This window comes from Porites lutea, chromosome 6 (assembly GCF_958299795.1).
Source record: "Porites lutea chromosome 6, jaPorLute2.1, whole genome shotgun sequence".
Classification (NCBI taxonomy): Eukaryota; Metazoa; Cnidaria; class Anthozoa; order Scleractinia; family Poritidae; genus Porites; species Porites lutea.
The window spans coordinates 17,090,122-17,112,673 of record NC_133206.1 but is presented as its reverse complement, the minus strand read 5'-3'; the positions used below and the strand labels follow the sequence as shown (position 1 = coordinate 17,112,673).

Genomic DNA, 22,552 nt, shown 5'->3' with positions numbered 1-22,552 from the left:
TGGGTTTTGCGAAACCTTTTTGCCAACAAATTAATAGAAAACACCACTAAATGCAGTATAAAAAAATTAACAAACATAAATGATGCTTAGTTTCACCTGACTTCATTTAATCAACTTTATTTTCATAAATGAGACAATTTTAAATTTTAATGAAGTCCAAGATTGCGGTACTTTGTACATAGGGGGTGGCCATGTTATTGATGTCACATGCAGATATTTCATAACATATACGATTTTAAAAATAAATAATGACAACGACATATACTTGTATTTTCATCGGTAGATGGTGAAGGATGAGTGATTACATCAGACGAGTCCTCATAGGTGATGTCTCGAATCTTCCAGCAAAAGAGTCAAATGTCGTACGTATATTTACCAGCTCGACCTTTACAGGTAAAAAACTACCGAAATTACTAACTGATTCTGAGCAGAAGCCTAGGCTCCTGTTCAGAGGTTATGTCATAATCAACATCATTTTGTTTGATAAAGCAAGGTACTAATGTATTGCTCGTTTTCAGTGTCACGCCATTCAAAATAGATCAAAATCAAAATCAAAAATGTTCAATAGATAAAGTCCAGAATCTGGGAAATGAACGGAGGTACATTTTATATATAGAAAGACCCTGGCCAAGATTCAGGTCAGAGGAATATTTCGTATACGAGATATCGGAAGAAATATTTTACCCAAACATATAGAGATTTGTATGGAGATGCCATGCTGGTGCTCAACTGGATGAGCCCCAACATGGCGGACGGAAACCAACAGAAACATCTGTTACCGAGTTTTGCTACAAGAGCGTGAAGTTATTCTTCGAGAGACTCATAAACATTAAAGTAATACTTTTTCTAATACACGAACTGTTTAGATAGCAAAATTTCCTGACATAAGTCATTTTTTTAACCTACATGACAGCTCTCTTGGCCGTCAGGTAAATGCCGCGTCACGCAAAAACTTAGAAATTTTCAAACGTACTCTATCACAAAACCAATAACCCTTTTGAAGCGAAAATTTGTAAGGAAATTAGTTTTCTGCTGCTCTAATACATTGTGAAAGTAAAATCTCGGTAGGATCGATAGTTTTTTGGTCTGAACTTTAGTGACGTCATGTGAAAACCAACAATACACGACAGCTAGAAAGCTTTTGCTGACCTGCTAGAGCACTACCCGCACATAGACACACACATGTCTTTTTGGTTGAGCATACTACCGGTGTCTACATGTCTCTACTCAGCTGAGTGGGCCTACGGTTTTTGATCCTTATCCAAGAAGACAACAATGTCTGACCATAGCACAACGGCAGCATATAGCATTCTCTTTAGGTGGTGCAGTGCCGGTGGACCGGCCGGGGTTTAAGCCTGCGGTCTCCCAAGAGGCATCCAGCGACGGTTTCCTCCTTAATACATACAAAACACTTTTTGGGTTATCCAGAATACTTTTAGATCTCTCAGTAGAATTGCATTCTAAGCGGCGCCGGCGCGATAAAATTTGTACCTGTTCGCTCATTCTAGGGGAACTTGAATCTCAATAAAAAGGGCTTTAGTATTACTTTCCCGAAACATTAAGATGCAATTTAACGTATTACGACTGACTAGATCGAATTTTTCTGATTCCTCTCTCCATTGCATTTATGAATCCGAAAATTTTAGGTTTCCTTTTTGTATGAAAAATTGTCTAACCTGGGCAGTGAAATGTGAAAAATTAAACTTCAGAAAATCGGTGGGAATTTACTAGATAAGCTTCAAAACTTGTACATGAATGGAATGGTCATCTAGAAATTTTAAGCCGTCCTCAAGTAATAGAAAATTCTAAGCAAAATTTCTCTTCTCCGCTCAGATATTTTACAAAAAGCAGTCGTTGGGTGCCCCTAATCTCCCTCTCGGCAGACCGGCGCTTATCCACTTAACCTAATAAATTAGTTGGACGAAAATCGCTCGTTGATTCCGTGGGGATTAAGAGTGCCTATTGAGAGAGGAAATTTTGCGGTTTTTGCTTTTTTGCGGCTTCCTCGATTGCCTTAGTGAAGAAAGAATTGCCGATCACGAATGATTTGCGAGATAAAAATGGCGATTTAGTGATGCGTTTTTGTCAAGACGTTGAAAGAAACAACAAACTAGTAGCCTGCCATTAATCTCGCAAATCGAGGTTTGACGTGTTTATTCTCAAACTCATTAATAATTCATTAAGAAAATACAAAGGAAATTAATGTTTAATGAGTGTTTGGAAATCGGATGAAACACTGCTTAGTATTTGCATCCTTAATTTCTCCTTCAAAAATGATTTTGTTTGAGAAGAAATATCAAACATTCGACACAGTGTTTCATCACCAGATGAAACACCTCGAAGTTCGTCAAAAATACTCTGCTGCGCGTCGTATTTTCAACTTTCTTCTCGGTGTTTCATCTGGTGATGAAATACTGCATCTCATGTTTGATATATTACTTGAAGTTAAGTTGGAAATATTTTAAATAAATAATAAAACATTATTTTATTCGGTTTTCGAATGATATGAAGAAATATGCACCTCTGGGAGGGTGTACGTTGTCCGCCTTGGCCTTATTGTAATTCTTCATATCATGCTCAGCTTCATCCAATAACTGCCAAATATCCTTCGCCTGCAGATACCGTGGAAGAGAGAAACCGTCTCATGCGAGATGTTTACCCAAGCCTGCGAACCTACTGCCAGCAGCGAGGCTTAGAATTTCAAGTAGTTGACATGAGGTGGGGCGTACGCGATGAAACCACCGCTGACCACAAAACAAACGAAATCTGCGTGCAGGAGATCAAGAATTGCCAGAGGCTTACTCCAGGACCCAACTTTGTGGTGAATATGTGTGAAAGTTACTATGAAACAATCTCATTTTCCCCTAAATGACTGTTCTTACCTCTCTGAATTCAATAAGCGGGTTATTTTATTCAGTGTCTTCTAGGAAATAAGTATGGTTATCGCCCGTTCCCTTACAAAATCAAAGCAGATGAGTTTGAACTCTTGGTTGAAGTGGCCCGGGAAATTTACGATCAGCCCAAACACATCGATTCACTTTTGGATTGGTACTGGAAGGTGAGGTTATTAAAGTTTAAACTATCCATAGAATTTGAAAAACACTATGAAAATTCAAAATCACTGACGATTTGACCTTGCGACCTTTGTCGCGCCATGCATCGCTGCTTGTTAGTTATTTGAATGGCTTATTTAAATTGTTCATTTTTGTTTCCAGTCGAAGAGTTATTCAAGACCTGAGATGTGAATCCAAGCTTTTGATCTAAAGAACCTAATTGAATCCAATAAACACAGCCACAGTGATGGGAAACCTTTGTGAATTATAACATAGAAATAAATAAATAAATAAATATTAAACACCTCGTTTTCTTAGAAAAAGTTTAACTCAAATGTGCAGTCTTTAGGCGCAACTGTGTTGTGATCAGAGTGACAAATATTTCTTGCAGGACTGGCATTTAGTAATATTTTCATCGGTATTTGCTTATATCCTCCTAAAAATATCGATTCCTATGTTTATGAGACGGATCAGTGTGTTATCATTTATGAGGTGTCAACTCTCTCTAAGACGGACACCTCTGGGACCGGCCTGTACTGTCCGTCTTGGAGAAGTGTCCGTCTTATGGAGATTTGAGGTAACGTGACACCTGTAAATACTTAAACTGAACCCATTTGCAATGAATACACGTACGTCTGTTTAACTTATGCAAAACAGCTAAAACTGGAACATTGTATCAGAAAAGTGGAATCATTTTCCTATCGTACAATCAAACGTTCATACAAGCAAACGTTCACAGCTTTATGGCCTAAAAGCGTAAGGGTATACACTCTGCAAACTGGAGCAAGACCACAAAATAATGACAATTGTGCAATTTACAGTCTTGTAGAGCACCTACATTTCTGTTTTTAAGTATTTTTCACTGCACAACTCACTTGTCAAGTGTCTGTTGACGGTTTCAAAAGTGTCCGTTATCCATATTAGAGAGGTGTCCATCTCATAGAGAGTATAGTTACAGTAAAAGGACTGAAAAACGGAAGGGACAAACACCAGGTGTCTGTCTTAGAGAAGTGTCTATCTCATAGAGAGTATGGTTACAGTAAAAGGACTGAAAAAAAGGCAGGGACCAACACCAGGTGTCCATCTTAGAGAAGTGTCGGTCTCGTGGAGAGTATAGTTACAGTAAAAGGACTGAAAAAAAGGCAGGGGCCAACACCAGATGTCTGTCTTAGAGAGGTGTCCATCTCATAAAGAGTATAGTTACAGTAAAGTCTAAAAGGACTGAAAAAAAGGCAGGAACCAACACCAGGTGTCCATCTTAGAGAGGTGTCCGTCTTATGAAGAGTATAGTTACAGTAAAAGGACTGAAAATAAGGCAGGGACCAACGCCGGGTGTCCGTCTTAGAGGGTCCGGCTTATAGAGAGTATAATTAAAGTAAAATGACTGAAAAACGGCAGAAACTAACACCACGTGTCCGTCTTAGAGATCTGTCCGGCTTATAGAGACTATAGTTACAGTAAAAGGAGTGAAAAAAAAGGCAAGGATCAACACCAGGTGTCTGTTTTATAGAGGTGTCTGTTAAGAGAGAGTTGACTGTACCTACTGATCAGTCAGTGTTTATTGCTGACCAGATCGCTCTATTAAAGCCTTTTCTATCAATTCTCTTCAACCAATCAATCAATCCTTTATTTTAACACGTTAGGTCGAGGAGCAAAAAAACTCGTTCAAAATACGAACGTGCATGTATAAACTAAAATCTCTAATAGTTACAGCTATATTATAATATTATTCTATCTTAAAAACAACTCAATAAATATATAAAAACTTAGCAATAAAAACGTAAAATATAAAAAGCTAAAACCTACTAAAAAGCCATATACTAAAAACGTGACAGGAAAACTATAAGACACGTGGTACTATGGTATTGGTAGTGGCAACACTTAGCGACTTTTGAATATTGTATGAATCATGGTAATCTGTGATCAGTATTATTTTATTTTATCCTTTAGGACACGAATGCCATCCCTGCTGAGTATGTGCTTCAGCCGATCACTCACCATTTTCCAAATTATAACGATTTAAGTGAGAAAAACAGAGAGAAAAACCGAGAAGAAAGAGAACAATGGTGGGAGATTTTTCAGTCTTTCCAAAGACTACTCAAAAGGACAGCAAAGGCTGCTATTGAAAGGAAACAAATCACATTACAACAAGCACATAAGTATTTCAGTTCAGGTATGTGTGGGAATAAGAAACTGTTCAACTTGACAGACATACCTTGTTTAATTAGTATGAATGATTATTGAGCACAGAATTCTGTAGCTTGAGAAAACAGCCGAAATTTCGCGGCGTCACCACAGGTTTCCCCATGAGATGACTATTGAGGAACGAGCACAGAAATTCCATACTGATGACGTGTTACTATCCAGATCTGCGCAGTGCTTCTGATTGGTTGAAGCAAATTCTCCATGAGGGAAGACCAGTCAAAAGCTATACCCAGGTCTGGGTAGTGACATGTTATTAGTATGGAATTTCTGTGCTCGTTTCTTAAATGTCATTTCACGAGGAAAACAGTGGCCCCCCGAAATGTCGGTTTTTTTCTTTTAGTTAATCATGTGGCATAAATGCAATTCATCAGTCTCCTCTGTTTTTGTTCCCCTTTCTGTTTTTCTAAGATTGTTTTTGTGATGGGCAGCGTGGCAAATTGCGTCCTTGAAGGGCCAGCACGTGTGACTTTCCATGCAAAGATCCTGCCTTTCAAGTCCCGCTTTAAAACCAGATTGTGTCAGTGCACGAGTTCAACCTCTCAGTCATGATTTTAAATAGCCAATTAGTTTGCCTTCTGCCTTGGAGTTTATAACAAGTCATGTCTGCCTGGAATGTCTCTGTTGTGGTTAGTAGAGCGGAGTGCCCCTAAGCTAGCTATACAACTAAGTGCATTTTATTCTACGAAAACCGAAGCGTTTACTTGACTTTTTATATTTCCTTTCCTGTACTTTTCAGTGACTGAGGAAGAGATTGAATATGGCATTCTGGGTTCTTCAGACCCCAGCGCCCAATCCCTCTGCTACATACGACACCTCTCAGACATTGAAGTTAACCTCGCTGACAAAAACTCTCGAAACTATATCGACATATCAGAAGGAGAGAAAGACACTGAGGCGCAACAACTCTTGGACAGACTTAAACGCGACCGGATACTTCAGAGACTAGGAGAACACAATGTAACCCACTATGAAATCCCGTGGAGCAATGGAGGAATCAACGCATCCGATCGAATGCATGAACAATATCTAAACAGCTTTTGCAACAAATTTGAGGCGGATATCCAGAGATTAATCGAGAAGAGCTTACAGCATACTGCGAATGAAAAAGCGAAAGAAAGCAGCTTGTACAAGGAAGTTCTTCATCATTCCTGGTTTTGCCAAGACAAGTGCGCGACCTTTCGAGGTCGCGAGGGCATTTTAAAGAAGGTTGAAGCATTCCTAAAAGACTTCGAAAAGAGGGAACCTTTGGTAATCTACGGAACATCAGGGTCTGGTAAAACTTCAATCATGGCGGTCGTCGCTAAGTGGGCAAGGCAGTGGCTTGGAGATGGTACCGTGACAATTTTTCGCTTCCTTGGTACATCCCCAAACAGTTCATCAATTCGATCCGCACTAGCCAGCGTGTGCATTCAAATTTGCGAAGTGTACGGATTAGACCCTCCAAAAGTAGATATTCTGGAAGATTTTTCCCAGCTAGTTCGATTTTTTCATGATTTGATCGCCAACTTACCAGTGAGTGCTGTTAAACCATTGGTGCTCATTTTGGATTCTGTGGACCAGTTATCTGCTGCCAACAACGCACACCTTATGAACTGGTTGCCAAAGAAATGTTCAAAATTTGTGAAAATTATAATTTCTGTTTTGCCGAATTATTATGACATTCTACCAAACATTCGTCGAAGTCTTCCAATCGAGAACTCGTACATTGAAGTACCGGTGCTAACCATTGACATGGGGAAGCAAATTCTGGAAGCATGGCTTGAAGGAATGGGACGAACATTAACAGATGAACAATTCGAGTTAATCTTAGCCCATTTTACTCAATGTCCTCAGCCGCTGTTCTTAAAATTGATATTTACTGAGGCATCGAAATGGGCTTCTTACACAAATGTTCGAGGTTTTGACCTTGGAAGCGACGTTGGTCAAGCCATCCGCCTTTTGTTCCAACGCCTTGAACGAAACCATGGGAGAACCCTTACATCTCGTGCCCTCAGCTATATCACTGCTGGCAGAAGTGGTCTCACAGAAAGCGAGCTTGAAGATACCCTATCACTTGACGATGACGTCATTGATGACGTGTATCAATACTGGGATCCTCCCGTTCAAGGCGTGATTCGTTTGCCAAACTTACTGTGGGCGCGTATACGCCATGACATAGACGAGTTTCTGACTGAGCGACAGGCAGACGGAAAGACCGTGATTGCATGGTACCACCGTCAGTTCTGGGAGACCGCACAGACTCGTTATTTATCTGACCCAGAAGATAAAAGGTCTCGTCATTCCTTGTTGGCTGAGTACTTTCAAGGTAAAACTGCAGTTTTGTTTCCAGCTTAGCAAGTGGTTAAAACTCAAGCGTGTTGATTTACCATGTAATGAGTCTTCAATCACGCATGGATTGGGATTTAAAGACAGTTTTCCGTCTTTAAATTCAGATTGGACGGTATCATTTCTGACTGGATTCTATCCTTTACGAGTTCCCCGTCTCGTAGTAGGACTTCGGCTAATCTCAAAAAAGGTTTTCCCGTAGAATAATTTACCTTTAAGTGTACGGTAACTCACTGAGTCGAGTCTGTCAGTTCCAAACAGTTGATTTTAAATAATAATAATAATAATAATAATAATAATAATAATAATAATAATAATAATAATAATAATAATAATCTTTATTTCTTAAGATAAAATCACATATCCTAAGTTACAATATAAACTCAAAAAACTATTTACATATCATATCTAAAAATTATTCTGTTACTAAAAACGTTCTTAAACCTGTCAGTGTAGATTCTAGGGACAGAGACTGACGTATTTCTAAGGTTGTACCTCATGTTCTTTTCCTTAGGTAAAAACTGGAAGAACGGGCATTCGGGGTCATTCGATCTTTTTTTGTAGAGTGTCTTGTCCGCCTTCTCTAGCAGATCCCTGATATTTACATTCTTGGACATAAACTTTCTTTTCATACACCGGTCTAAAAAATTCTGTATTACAGAAAGGTCGGAATCTGAGGCACCATAAACCGGCAGAGCGTAAGAAAAATTTGGTAAAACTATTGCGTTAAAAAGGTGATCTACTTCCTTCTGGTACATTCCTTCCTTACGTAAAGATCCTAATAATGACTTGTTCGCCTTAATTACCTTCGCGCGCACGTGACTACTGTATTTACAATTTTGTTGGAAAGTAACACCTAATATGGATAACTCTGCGCACTGCGGTATATTACTAACTGGCTCGATGTCCTGACTGAAACCTTTCTTACGGAAAATAATCTCCTTGCATTTTGTTGGATTGCATGTCATGCGATTGCGGCTGGACCAGCTAAGAAACTGACCCACCAAGTCAGTGCGACACTGGCCGTTTCCCCAAAAAGGGACGATAATTGTAGAATCATCAGCATATTTAAACAAGGCTGGGCGACCTTCTAGATTGATCTCCAAGTCATTAATAAACACGTTAAAAAGATATGGCCCACTGACACTCACTACCTTGTGTAACACTACCTTGTTTAAGGACAATTACAGTCTACTACACCTGTAACTGTTCCATATTTAGATTCATGAAAGCTATTGTTTTTTAAATCATTTGCAGGCAAATGGGGCGGTGGACGAAAGAAACACATTATTTTGAATCGTAGGAAGAAAACGCTACCAGACGCTGACAGGCAAGTCTCCAGTCAGCCACAGATGTTTAGCAAGGATGTGTTTAACTTAAGAAAGCTCAGTGAAATGCCATATCACCTCATTTACTCAGGGCGAGCTTCTGCATTGGACGATGAGGTCTTGTTCAATTTTGAGTGGATTAATGACAAATTAAAAGGACAGTCATTAAATGATGTTTTGGAGGACTACGTCCTTGCACTAGAGGTCAGACCGGAGCTGGACGTAAGGTGGGAATTGGTTATAGTAAAGTTAAATTAAGTTAGTTATCATACCTCTATTCCTTTAGGGTTGTTATTTAAGATTAAAAGCAATCTCTTTTTGACGGAAAAGTGGTTAAATACGGTAGTAGTTTGTTTCGTGGTGAAACTTTGAGGTCAGTACAACATTCTGGGAAACTTCCCGCCTACCCCTGCCCTAATCCAACGTTAACGCTGCTTCTTACCTAAAGCAAAATATTGGATTAGGGAGCAGAGGGTTCAGTCAAGGTTTCATTTGATTGTTTGTTTTGCAAATACAAATACAAAAAAAGACTGAAACAGATACCTTTCAGTGAGGGTATGTAGCCAGAAAAATACTACAAATGACTGAATATTGTATATCATGAAGAGCTGCCCGGGTTGTAAAGTTGGCCTAAATTAGGTGTCCATTCCACCGGAAAACAACTGATGAGAAAACCCCCAACTCTCGTTTATAATTCCGTATTTTGCGAGACTTTCATGCAGTTGTCGTGCTTATTTAAGTAGTTTAGTTTTGATTGGTCATTTCAAGTTCCAAACAGTATTTGAAATTCTGTTTACTAGGTTGATCCATGATACTCTAATCCTTGCCTCGAGCAACATCAAACAGGATGTGAATTGCCTGGCTACACAGCTTCTTGGAAGACTGCTCGCATTTGGCGGACAGTTTCAAACAATTCACAGCCTTATTAAACAATGCTTTCACTGGTGCTACGAACAGCAGTCACCTCTCTTCATCCCTCAGTCAGCGTGTCTCATCTCGGCCGGCGGACCTCTGAAAACCAACCTACGAGGTCACGAGCAAAGAGTGAACGAAGTTCTTGTCACTAGTGACAACAAGTTCATCGCCACTTCAGGCGAAGATGCTCTTATTAATGTGTGGAACAGCACCAATCTTGACTGCCTTCACACGCTAAAAATGGCCAGCAAAGGGCAAAGCTGTCTAGCATTGACTCTGGATGACAAATATGTCATTGGATCCGCCAAATCCAACGTTGGAGTGTGGAATATTGATTCTGGAGAAGCTATGGCGCGTTTTGACAATGGATGTGTGGTCACGTGTCTAGCGACGTCTTCTGATGGCGCTTATGTTGTGACAGGTGGTAATGACGGTACAGTTCAGGTCTGGGGCATAATCGATGGAGCAAAAGAGAGAACGTTTCTCGGGCATGAAGGTAAAAGCTCTTTTAAACAGTTTTTCCAAAGTTTGGCTGGTGTAATGTAGTAACAAAGTTTTAACCTTGCATAATCAAATTAGTCAACGCTGCAACAGGTATAGACTTCGCTTTAGTATTGCCAAAAAAGCTTTATCAAAATAAATCTTTAAAAGCATGTTAGGGTAAAAGGCTGCCGGTCGATCTCTGTAAAGCTTGGACAGAATACATCTTTAAGCATTTATCGATCCATTTTTTGTGAAAACATTACCATTCAGTTTCCTCTTGCGAACGGAGAAACGCAAATCCTTCGAAACGCTATTTTCAAACTGCAACAAAGAAAACAATTTCTCTCTTTGTAGGACCAATCAACGAAATCGTTCTAGGGAATGATGGTGGGGCAAGAGTTGTCACTGGCTCCCAGGACAGTACGATCCGTGTGTGGTCCCTAACAGGAGACGAATGCCTAGCATGTTATGAGGGTCACACCGGTTCTGTCCTTTGTATGGCGATGTCATGTGACCATGAGAGCGCCATTTCTGGTTCAGAAGATAAAACGGTCAGGGTCTGGGACCTAAAGACAAAGAACTGTGCCACTTTTAAAGGTCACGGAGGTAAGGAAATACAAGCAACTGAGTGACTATATCTTTAATGATAATAAGGCCAAGGCTGGCCAAGGTTTAAGCGACGTAAAACCGATTCGATCTTGTGGTGCGTTTGTTCAGTCAAGGACCCCCGATAACTTCGAGTGGTCTGTTGTTTCAACATAAATATACCATCCCATTCTGTAAATTGTGCAAACTTAACAACATGTTGAGATTTTTATTTAGAAATATTCTTTTAGTCGCTAGTCTTCATTTTGAGGAAGTAGGGTAAATCCATAATGTTTATATAAAATTTTGTAAAACCTCTATTTACTGTATACATACTTTAACTTTCAGGTTTAGTCAAATGCCTAGCTACCATGAGTGATGGCCGCCGAATTGTGTCTGGATCTAAGGACCAGTCGTTAAAAGTCTGGGACCTTGTCACTCTTCAATGTTGCTTGACCCTTAAAGGCCATACAGACCTCATTTGGCGTGTGGCTGTGGCCTCTGATGACAGCTTTATCGTATCTGCGTCTAAAGACGACATGTTAAAAGTGAGCAGACTTGTTTTTAGACTTACTCCGTTCTGTTCTCATTTAGAGCTACGCGATACTGTGGCTGATATTGCTGAACAACCCTTATGTGATCTTCCTTTACCTTTCCTTCCTAAAAGACGATGACCACTCCTACATTCTACCTGATCTTCCTTATTTGCTACTATATTGTTTTTTGTTTGTTTTTTTTTTTTTTTTGCATGTATTTCAGTTTCTTTATGTCTGAGGGTATATGATTCTGGTTGTGACTTTTTTGCACCAGTGTGATAATAAGAAATCCACGCTTTTACAACTCATTATTTCCTCCGCATGCAGTTGAAAGTCTCATCTTTTGTGCCAAATTGTGCATCTGGTATCTTGTGTCTCGTTTTGTGTCAATTGTCTAATCTATATTCAACTTTTGTCGAACTAACGAATAGATTCTGCTGTATATAAGGACAAAACCAGTTCGAAATGGCTATTACTTGGCGAGCCAGTTAGGCAGAATTATGGTAAAAAAAAGTGTTAGCAATGGAAGAAAAAAGATAAAATCATTTCTGGCTTGCTGGTACATCAGCAAACAAATCGTGATTAGTAGAAGGATTATCTCGAAAAACTTAAGATTTCGTTGTTGCCCTCGTGGCTCAGCCAAATGTTAATTTTTCCGTCAATACTTCGTCTTACTTTTCTGCAGCCACCAGCCTTGAAGTTGCAGACGCCGGTTTTTCTTAGTTATGTATTTGCTCTGCATCGTCAGTTCCATAGCAGGAAACAGGATGGGAACACACCCAGCTTAACTCTTACATGTAATTCCAAAGCAGAATTATGTCACTGTTCATTTTCAGGTCTGGAACCCAGTGACAGGAGAATGTCAGCAAACACTGATTGGCCATTCATCCTGGATTTCATGCGTCTCCATCACGAAAGATTGCAAAACCATAATTTCTGGCTCAAATGACAAAAACGTCAAGCTGTGGAATGCCATGGGCAATGAGCATGCCGAGCAATTGTCAACGCCGAGCGATCACATAATTCACCATGCAACACAGCCTGAGTGTGTTGCTATAACAGCAGATGGTCGTTGGGGCCTGTCTGGTTCTAAGAATGACTCTTTGAAGTTGTGGGATATCAAAAATGCCAAATACGTCTGCAGCCACGAAGCCTCCATTGCTTCTATCGCCGCTATGCATAAATCCACGCGCGTGGCAACTGGTTCGCACAGTGGTGACCTAACACTGTGGAACTGTGATGGAAGCCTTGAGATGGAGCAAAATGTAAAGGTGCATCAAGGAAGTATTGTATTTTTGAAAATCTCTAAAGATGACACGTTCATTTTGTCGGCGTCTAGCGATAAGACGATTGGCCTTTTCCACGTTGTTAGAGGCCACGGGGAACAGCTGCTTGGTCATTCAGATGCAGTCTTGTGTGTTGATTTTATGTATGGAGAGCTCCGTGCTATCTCAGGGTCAAAAGACAAGACTTTGCGTCTTTGGAACTTGCAAAAAAAGAGCTGTGAACAAATCTTTTCAGGTCACACTGGAGATGTTGGTTGTTTAGCATCAACTGACGACAATACGATTGTAGTTTCGGGTTCAGGAGACCATACCATTTGCGTCTGGAGCACTGACTCGGGTGAGTGTTTGCGTACAATAGACGGTCATCATGACTCAATCAAATGCTTAGGAATCACAAGTGATAATCGCTTCGCAATCGCTGGATCGCATGAAGGGAAAGACCAGCTTCTAATGTGGGACCTCTCCAATGGGAACTGTGTACGAAAGTTTATCGGTCACACCCACGCAGTTATGAACCTTCAGCTTCTTTCACGTGATTCTCGTGATACGGCGTCAGGACCGTGTGTTGAAGGCATTCATGTTTTGATGACTAGCTCGCGCGATGGGACCATAAAAGCGTGGGACATAGCAAGTGGCAAGCTGGTTACCTCATTTGATTTTCAGTCCCAAGTCAAGTATTTCGACGCGCACTCTGCTGATGACGGCTACTCTGTGATCCTCGTCACTAAATCTGGAACTGTTTCTGTTCTGAAGCTTTTTTATCCCGAACAGGAAACCAAGAACGACCAAGGTGTCCCCGTAGTTATAAGTAACTTCCAAATGAGCGAAGATAGCTCTTCCGCAAAAGAAGCACCATCTGAAAGCTGCTGTCCCTGCTGCCAATTTCAGTGTCAGTGCCAGTGCAAAAAATGTACCGTTTTGTAAATACGAAACCTTTAAAAATGGTCAAGTTCATCGACTAAACAGGGTCTAAAAGGCTTCAACTTATCAGATAGTCCTTTCTATCATCTGACCTTTTATTTGAATGAGTTGGGCAAAAGTACCTTATTGCTAATTTGAGGCTGAGGTCACGGCATCCATAATGGTTTACAAGAATAAAAGTGTTTCCCTCCACTGATGGAAACCCAACTCATTTTATTTTTTAAGGTCTGAACTTTTTAAAATTTCTACAAACTGGAACAAGAAAAGCGCATATTTAGAAATTAACGTTTAAGGTAAACTGGAAGTAAAACGCATATTGGAAAAAACGTTAACGTTATTTCGCAACAGACGATACAAAGTGGAATTTACCCGTAAAATCAGTAAATAATTTGTGTATTTGTCGATACATATTCTGTACATGTTGTTGTTGTTACATGGGTTAATCCGTTTTTTTTTTATTTGAATTTTCTATTATAATATGGGTTTTGAATTTCATGGATTTCACATCACGGGAACAATCGCCAAAACGAGAAATTTGCATGTTCAAATGTAATTTAGACTCGCTACTTAGTCCTTGGTTTGTTGCTGGCTCACACTCACCCGCGTTCGAGCTTTCCCAATCTCAGAAAACCACATGTTCACATTATTTTCACAAAAAGAAACAGACCTTGTTTTTATTAAGGGAACGACCTTAAGACTTGATGAGTACCATGGCCCTCTGAAAGATGTCAATATTGCCTGAAACATTTTGGCATCTCCGCTTCATGGGCCCTAATAATCTTTTTTAAGCAGAGTGTATCTCGCTTATTTTTCATGGATATTTCAAGGCCCAGTATGAGGGGTTGTAATTTGTGCTTCAACTGTTTATTTCATTTACTTATCAGTGGCGGGTCCAGACCTTCAGATAAGAGGGGCGGGCGGTCATCCAGACCTTGAGTTAAGGGGGGGCTGGTTTCCAAAATATTTTCTCGGCCCTTCAGGCGTCAGTTTTAGGTCTAAAAATATAGGGGAGGGGCCGGGCCCCTCCCCTGGGTCTGCCACTGCTTATAAGCCAGTATTCAGGACCTTAAACTGTTGCGAACTAAGAGGGATTCAGTCATCTGGGGGTCCAAAGTTTCGTTATATACTGCTTGATAAGAACTGGGCAAAGAATTATTATAGGCATAGCGTAACGCGTAATGCGCCTTTTTTTTACCGGTCAAGTTAAAATTGCTCAAGAACAGTGTGCTTTGTAAGGTAATATTTACAAAATGCAGGTTTATTCCATTCATTCAATCAGCTGCTATGGAGAGTGTATTGTTTTTTAGCACATTGCATTCTTCACTTGTGTAGTAGTTGGGAAATTAGTGCTATCGAGCCAGTTGTGATGTATGATGTTTATGTTGTAGTTAATTTTTATGTTGTAGGTAATTTTTGTTTTTCTATTGTTTTTGTGTATGGTAAATGTATGCTAATGAAGTTAAAACAAAAGAAAGGATAAAAATTACCTGAGATAAAAAATTAACTACAGATTTACGAAAGCATTTCCTCATTGCACAACTAGCTTTTATCATATGTAGCAAAAGGTAAGAAAATTACACAAAATTAAACGAAGACGTGAATTGCAATACCTAGAGCGTAAATTTTATTCTTTAAAGAAAGGTGGAGTGACCAAAAAACCTTGCGTTTCCACTTGAAATAGAAAATATACAGTCAACATCAAAAACAAAAACGAGATTTAGTTTTCGCACAGATTTAAAAAAGTTTACTTATAAAAAGAATTAACTACTGTAAAATACTATCTTAATGGGTCTTCAAAAAATGCACTCGTATAGTGGCTGGTTTTTTACCCAATAACTACTCAACTGCCAAGCTTTTTAAACAACTGGATCTCTTTTGGCCAAAATGTTTACTTAAGGATGCTAAAGCACTTTCGGATGTGGCAAAACACCTTTATTTAGCAAATGATGCCTGGTTTCCAGTTCACAGATAGTAACGAGGTTGACGTCGAATATTTCGCAATTAAGTCAAATATTTACTGGAGCATCGACGTTCGTTCCGGTCCAGGTCATGAAAGTGTTACCGGTAACCGTGTTAGATAAAGTGAACGACCGATTCCAATCTAACTGAGGTTTTGTTTTTGAGTTTAATGGCAAAGTTAGTACCGCTACAGAGTGACCTGAGTGTAAATCAGGCTCATAAAAGATGTCTTTAAGCAGCATCCAATATCAAATATTAGTCAGAAACACAACTAATTGCTGGTCAAACAGAGCTCTTGGCGATTAAACTGTCTTCTTCATCCTCTTTCCTGACTGCTGAGAGCCCTGTTTGCCCAGCAAGTAGGCAGAAAGATAGTACTTTACTCTGTATCATAGACGATGCGTATTTTACCTAAAAGGTGAAAAAAAGATAAAAAGTATAGAAATTGAAATAGGCTATTAAAACGCTAAAGCTGCATGGAACAATTTTCGTATTAGAAATACAGTGTTTTTAAATTTCCTTGTAATAACCGCAAAGCCCAGGGAGGGTCCGGCGAAATTAATGAAATTACTCGTTCAGTTTGCTGGATCTATATTTTGCTAGTTTTCATGTATGACTTGCAGATTCATAAGTGATGCTTCAGACAACTTAACTGCGGTTTCCATTAATGGTGTCGTTTAGATAATAACGTTGTAAATCATGGAAATTAACTGGTACTTGTGTCCGTGTTATAAATTCGTCAAAAAACCATGACCCTGTTTCGAAAAATTAAAACTTCATAGACGTTGAAATTTAAATTTATCGAGGGATTTATCTCACTTTGTAATTTGTTAGCAAAAAATATTTCTCTAATTGCATGCTGATTTCATGCAATTTATCCTATGTAATTCTCGTGGCTAAACAATAATGACCCTATAACTTCCAAGTCCATAAATTATGCTTATTACCTCCTGCATTAAAAAATAGTGATTATCATTATAATTACAGCTGTAGACAATTTTTTCTCTTGCATACGTGGGTGACAAGTTTACAGTCTTTATTACGATCCTTTAAATTAAACTGGTGTAGCAGAAGACGTTCTGGCATGTTGTAACGAGTGAAAAAGAACCTTGATAACTGAAAGAACCTTGTGTTCTGAAGGAGCACTGTCCTACTTCAGTCAAAACCCCCTTCGGCAATTAGTCTCCCACTAGTGTTTGCCTTAGGTAATTCGTAAGTATTTCGCAAAAAAGAATCCTTAAAAGTCGACATCTCAAACTTTCACCCACTCAGAAGAGGAAAGTGTAGATTGGTTTTGCTGGTACCTGAACTAACATTCATTATCTCTAATGCATCCATGATGTCACAGTAGCATCAGTTTGGTAGGCATTGACGCAAAATGACACTCAGCTCGTCAAACAGGGCGAGATAAACGCAAAACACCATTAGTACTCTCAGCTGTATATACTCAAAATCAAGGAAGATATAACCTTTATAATCAGCACTAGCTTGGCGGAGAAACACATCACTTTTCTCAGTAATAGGCACCTAAGATTTACCAACTAAATTATTTCTCGTGACCTACAGGGGAAGTCTTCAATCAAAATGCGAAGTTTCAGCTTTGTCATCGCTTTCCTAATTCCTGTCTGTAGCTACGGAGAATGTTCACGTCTGGGCGGTGGAAAGACTAAGGCGACTTTTACAGCGTGAGTAAAATGCAAATAGTGTTCAAAATGATTCTCAATAACCAACTACCGCCTGCAATTAGGGAACTTGGCATACGCATTTCAGGGACATGAAAAGATCGCCTTGATTCGTTTTTGCCTATATCGGGGTGCCCTGCTCAGCTCTGGGAAAAGTCTCACAATGTTTTAATTTGATCATATAGCATCATTCAGTAATGTACAAGCCTTGGTAGCTTACTCTCCGCTTCTTTTTTGAATACAACTAGTCCTGCAAGTCTAATGAACTTAGAAAGGAAATATGTACAAGTAACCAACCTTTTAGTAGTACTGATCTCTTAAAAAGCCAAAGAATATTTAATACTGCAAAATATCCCCTTGAAATGTTGCCTGTTAAGAAGAAACAAAAAGGCAACTGACCGCGATGAGAAACGCATTTCTGGAAAGAGATAAAACTGTTAACTTTGTTACCATGCAACTAGCACTGGCAGGTCATTGCAAAAGGGGCGCACTAGACTTCATTAATTTAAGTCTCACTCCGGTTCCATCCTGATGCCATAATCCGTCCGTGATCATGATGCCTTAACTCATCGTCCCAAATTGGCCACCCTTTTAGATAACCAAGCTTTTCGACTCAGCCATACTTGTTGATACATATTTTAGTTTTTCTGTTAAAGTTGACATTTTACACGTTTTTCCATTAAAGCTGACATTTTTGTTCTGATTTTTGACAACTCTGCACCACCAAGTACTTTGAAAACATTAAACAAGCTGAACCGGCAATGGCAGCGGAAAAACTAATTAGAGTATTTCAATTAATTTCATTTTCCTTTCATTTTGACATTTGCTAGGATCAGGGATAGAAAATAATTTTACAACAAGTTACCCTAATGAGTGCTAAAAATTGATCTTAAAGACGTTCTATCGTTAAGTCTTTAAATTTCAGTCTCCTTTTTTGGGCTCAAAGTAGACGTACAAGATTTAGCTTCACTTCTCTAAAATATACAAGAAAAATACCGGTTTCATTTCCTTTTTAGTGGTCTCTGTTTTATTTTTCGTAATCCCCTATCCTTTGTTGCTTGATTATTTTAATTATTCGTGTTTTTTTTGTAAACAAAAGTAATTTAGGAGACGTTTGCCAAAGAATGTGGAATTCAGCAGGGAACAATCTGAAAATTGGTCAGGATATCGTCATCTATGCGGGAATTAAACCACATCCCCTGATTACGCTGACAAAGCTAGGGAAAGCAAAGATGAAAAGAGACATTTTCGTGAAATTTAAAGGTGATCTTTTCTTTTTTGATTTGTTCTCAGTTTAATTCTAATAATTTCTTAAATAATTGAAAACAAGCTTGTCTGTCATGGTCTTAAAGTATGAGAAGTCAAAGTCTTGGGATCGATCGCCGGAAGAAATCGTTATTTATCCCCAGTGTAATCCATGTAATCACTGCAAACTACCTGTAATGTTTCACAAAACAGGGTTATTTTCCCCTAAACAAGTTATCAAAGAGAAGACACAGTTGAAGCGCACCGTTTCCCTTAATTATCCGCTATTCAAGACGCACATCTCCTCGAGAACGCGAAGTGCGATCGGCTTTAGCTGCCTCATTGTCCCCGGGGGTACCCTTCCTTGCTTGGCTTAAACGGGTATGTGCCGCTGAACAGGATCAGAGTATACAATTTCACCGTTTAGCATCTTGGACAGGGTGTATTTCTTCGACCAGTCAAGCCTTTGAAAGAGAGGGAAGGTTAGCAGTGAGCGGTCTACAAGATTGTGGTATCAACAGTCATTTTTTTTTTCTTCAAAAAACTAAATTCCGTGATTTTAGTTTGAAAAAGTCCGTGTGCAAAACGAAACGAATCAGGCTCATAAAAAAGGTCTTTTCTCTTAAAAAAGGGTCAGTTTTTGCGAAGGCCTCGGCGGCACACCTCTTCCCAATATTTTCTTGAGTGGCTCCCCGGGCCATATTCTCTCCAGAACAATTAGAAAGATTTGTCTATCTCTCTTAAGCCTTGCTAGATAATTACGAGGCAGACGAAAATCGACCAGAAAAGACTAATGCTACAGAACTGCTGGAAGAGGATGCTTTGATCGACGCCATGGTTGTCAGTGGAGGGCCAATGGATATTGCCTTTCAGTATCTCAAAGATCAAGGCAGTATTTCATTCAATGTAAATACCACATTTGACTTTCTTTACCCTACCTCCTACCCCTCAATACGCCTGATGATCCTTAATGCTTAAACTAAAGGGAATATGCCGTACTTACAAAGAATTTCTCGCTTGTGATGCGTGAACTTTTTAAATGTTTCCTCCCCATGGGGAGTCTCGAATCATCTGAGAGGTTTTCAAATCATTTTTTTATTTATTTATATTTATTACTTGTTTGTTTAGTCACTCACATTACATAGAGTGGTTTTCGTTTGAGTGTCGTAAAACCAAAACCAAAGTAATTACTCTGGCCAATCACATAGGACACAGACAATACATTGAACCAATCAAAACTCGAAGTAATTACATGTGGCTGACGCAAAGCGCGGGAAAATGCATGCGAGCGCGTCACAATTGGCTTTGGTTTTACTTCTGATTGGATGAAAAGGTGGCGCGAATCTTTTAAGCCAATCGCATCGTGTAGAAAGTGCAAAACCAATTACTTTTCGACACTCAAATGAAAACCGCTCTAACATTAAACACATTTAACAAAATTTGGTAATCAGTACTTGTAAGCAAATGTGACAAGGCAGCCTAACTTAAGCTACACAACGACTAAGAATTCGTTCGTTTGATGAAAATTTTAAAGATAAAAAAAGTATCGGGAAAGCGGTTTCACGTATCTGTAGTCTCCGATGCCCGACTGGTGGGTTTGACAAAAATCTCGACGTTGACAAAACTTCTATCTGTTTGTTATCATGTTTTAGTGCCTTGACCAATTCAAACCTGTCTTAAAGAAGATGTGGTTTGAAAAGTACGCTAAAAGACGAAAGGGTCCTCATTTTTCTGGATTTGAGCACACATTTGTAGGTAAGGCTCTTCATTTTAATTTTGTGCCATAAAATGTACTATACCCTATCAAACGTTGCCTATCGTTAAGGTTGCATTTTTGAAAGACAGTAGAGCTTTTGTTTCATACATTCTTTTGTCAGTTTCGAAAAGGGGCGTTTGACGTCTAATCGGATATGATCGGTACATTTTCGTTGTGACGCTTTCTCACTTAGTAGTGGTCTAGTGCTTTTACTTGTAGTTTCATCTTAAATTCATTCATAAGACGAAGCTGGTGCCACTCCTAGCAAAAAATGGGAGAATTAATATCGTACGAATTTGTTGTAGCAAGAACTCATATTTTGCGTATATCAAAGGACTATTCGTTAATCATGTTAAAGCTTGCCACCTTGTACGATCTTGTCTTCATGATTAGGAGAAGTGGTTTATGACTGGAAAACCAAACGTAGAATCACGACGGGATTTCACAACTGGATCCAATTCCTTTCTGAGAAGCAAACAGGGAGGCTAACCTATTCTCCTCCACCCCTGGGAAGATCTGTTAACACTGAGGTACATTTTAAACCCTCCTGTTTAAACTCAAGGCATGCGATGCCGTTTTTAGGTTTTGTGAAACTGACTCGATGTTGCGTCGAATTGCACCTGCTTCTGAATGCTATTACGTTTCTTTTATTTGGCTGTTAAAAGCTCGGCAGGGGAGAAATGTACTCTCTATAATGGCCTATACGGGGAGGCTCCCCGGAAGGGGTAACTCCGTTAGGCTTCCGTTAGATGAAAGGGTAGGGATTTCATTTCGGGCTGTAAAAAGGTTCAAAGGGCTAAAAGAGTCAACAGATGCATTTCAAGCCCATGAAAAAGTCGAGAAAACGTTCTGGTTTTGTGATTTATTCGTATTAAAAGACAGTGCATCTACAGCAGTTAAAAGGGATGTAAAGTTCTAAACTAGGTATGTGAAAGGGGTACCATTTGTCAATAGAAGAAATTCTATACTAAAGCAGTACCTTTTGTCACTAGGGAATAGGCGGTTTACCTCGGGGCACAGCCTCCCCATATAACCTTTTGTTGAGTACCCGCCCCGGGGAAGGAAATGATCGTCACCGAAAACAGTCCCATGTTGCAGTTCGACACAACTCCGACCCAGTCTCTCGCGAGCGGAATTTTCGGTAACTTTCAAATGACCGGCAATAGAGAGTTTCAAACAGTTGGTTTAATTTATAGTGGTTTATGAACACTTACGAACAAAATAAAACTCCACAAACATTGAAAAGGTCATTAAAAGATGTCATACAGTGGAACCTCGATATAACGAACCTCTATATAACGAAGTCATCGGTATAGCAAACGATTTCTTTGTATAATGGTAAAATATATGGAAAAGAACCTCGATATAACGAAACCTCGTTATAACGAACATATTTTGCCAGTCCCTTGGCCCTTCGCTATATCGAGGTTCCACAGTACTTTCCGCAAGCCCATATTTTATTGAATTCTGCGTTTCCATTGGAATGAACAGATTAAATGAATAGCTTTTCTGGGGTTGAAAATTGTATGATCCTTCAAAAGTGTTTTGGTTATCTTAGCTTTCTCTAATTTCAAAGTTAAGCAAGTTGGTTTCATGACTATATAGCTGCCGTAGCCAGGGTTGAAATTCATTTTTGGATTCGATTTATTTATCTTAGCCAGCGTTGATCAGAGCCAGATTTCAGTGGGGAGGGGCCAGTAAACCTCCAGGAAGCAGCTTTTTTATTGGTACGAGCCCAGCCTTTGAAATGGCCTTGTACACTGCGTGTTTTTTCCAGTCATCTACCTGCACATGTCAAATCAACGGAAAACCACTGACCATAACGTCCGTTAACTTCAACAAAAAAGGATTTGTACTAACGGCATTTCCAAGGTTTTGAAACTTTGCTGGAAAAAGGTCATACTTCATACTTGTACTCTGAGAGCAACCAACTGTAAAGATATCATATATAGAAGAGCTGTTTTTAATAAGTTGTCTAGTTTTGCGTTTATTAAGTCCCCTAGATAATGTGATGTGTGATACAAGATCAGTCTCAATTGGAAGTAAACTAGTAGAATACCGTATTTTCCCTCATATAATCGCGGGATCGCCCCCTCTTGGTGCGGAAAAAATAATTGCCCCCGCTGTTATTCGAGGAAATACGGTATGCTCAAATCTTAGTATCAAGAAAGCACTAGGCTACATCCGAACAACAGGCGCCGTTTAGATTTTGATTTTGAAGATAGTAACAAGACATTTGTGAAATTTAATCTTTTAGTTTTTATATAACTGTT

General features: G+C 39.3%; 2 protein-coding genes across 5 annotated transcripts in view; both read left to right on the top strand.

Annotated features, from left to right (window-relative positions):
- The window catches only part of LOC140942388 (NACHT domain- and WD repeat-containing protein 1-like), a 34,647-nt gene extending 20,498 nt beyond the window's left edge, over nucleotides 1–14,149 (top strand). For all 3 annotated transcript variants that reach the window (XM_073391355.1, XM_073391356.1, XM_073391354.1), the window contains exons 2-11: nucleotides 284–393; nucleotides 2,619–2,821; nucleotides 2,918–3,058; nucleotides 5,004–5,226; nucleotides 5,995–7,563; nucleotides 8,841–9,138; nucleotides 9,712–10,322; nucleotides 10,664–10,915; nucleotides 11,243–11,442; nucleotides 12,267–14,149. In XM_073391355.1, the coding sequence (XP_073247456.1) occupies nucleotides 294–393; nucleotides 2,619–2,821; nucleotides 2,918–3,058; nucleotides 5,004–5,226; nucleotides 5,995–7,563; nucleotides 8,841–9,138; nucleotides 9,712–10,322; nucleotides 10,664–10,915; nucleotides 11,243–11,442; nucleotides 12,267–13,640 (4,971 nt within the window). In that variant the 5' untranslated portion in view covers nucleotides 284–293 and the 3' untranslated portion in view covers nucleotides 13,641–14,149. The remainder of the gene's footprint in view (nucleotides 1–283; nucleotides 394–2,618; nucleotides 2,822–2,917; nucleotides 3,059–5,003; nucleotides 5,227–5,994; nucleotides 7,564–8,840; nucleotides 9,139–9,711; nucleotides 10,323–10,663; nucleotides 10,916–11,242; nucleotides 11,443–12,266) is intronic.
- Nucleotides 12,987–22,430, top strand: LOC140942390 (uridylate-specific endoribonuclease B-like). 2 transcript variants are annotated; one of them, XM_073391361.1, is made up of 7 exons: nucleotides 12,987–13,053; nucleotides 17,163–17,281; nucleotides 18,378–18,541; nucleotides 19,269–19,429; nucleotides 20,176–20,278; nucleotides 20,673–20,809; nucleotides 21,937–22,430. In XM_073391361.1, exons 2-7 carry the CDS (start codon nucleotides 17,181–17,183, stop codon nucleotides 22,156–22,158), a joined length of 888 nt encoding a protein of 295 aa, XP_073247462.1. In that variant the 5' UTR covers nucleotides 12,987–13,053; nucleotides 17,163–17,180; the 3' UTR covers nucleotides 22,159–22,430. The 2 variants fall into 2 exon arrangements, with proteins under 2 accessions (XP_073247462.1, XP_073247461.1); XM_073391360.1 differs by lacking the exon at nucleotides 12,987–13,053 and having other exon boundaries at nucleotides 17,085–17,281; nucleotides 21,937–22,429.
- Nucleotides 22,431–22,552: the final 122 nt, after the last annotated feature.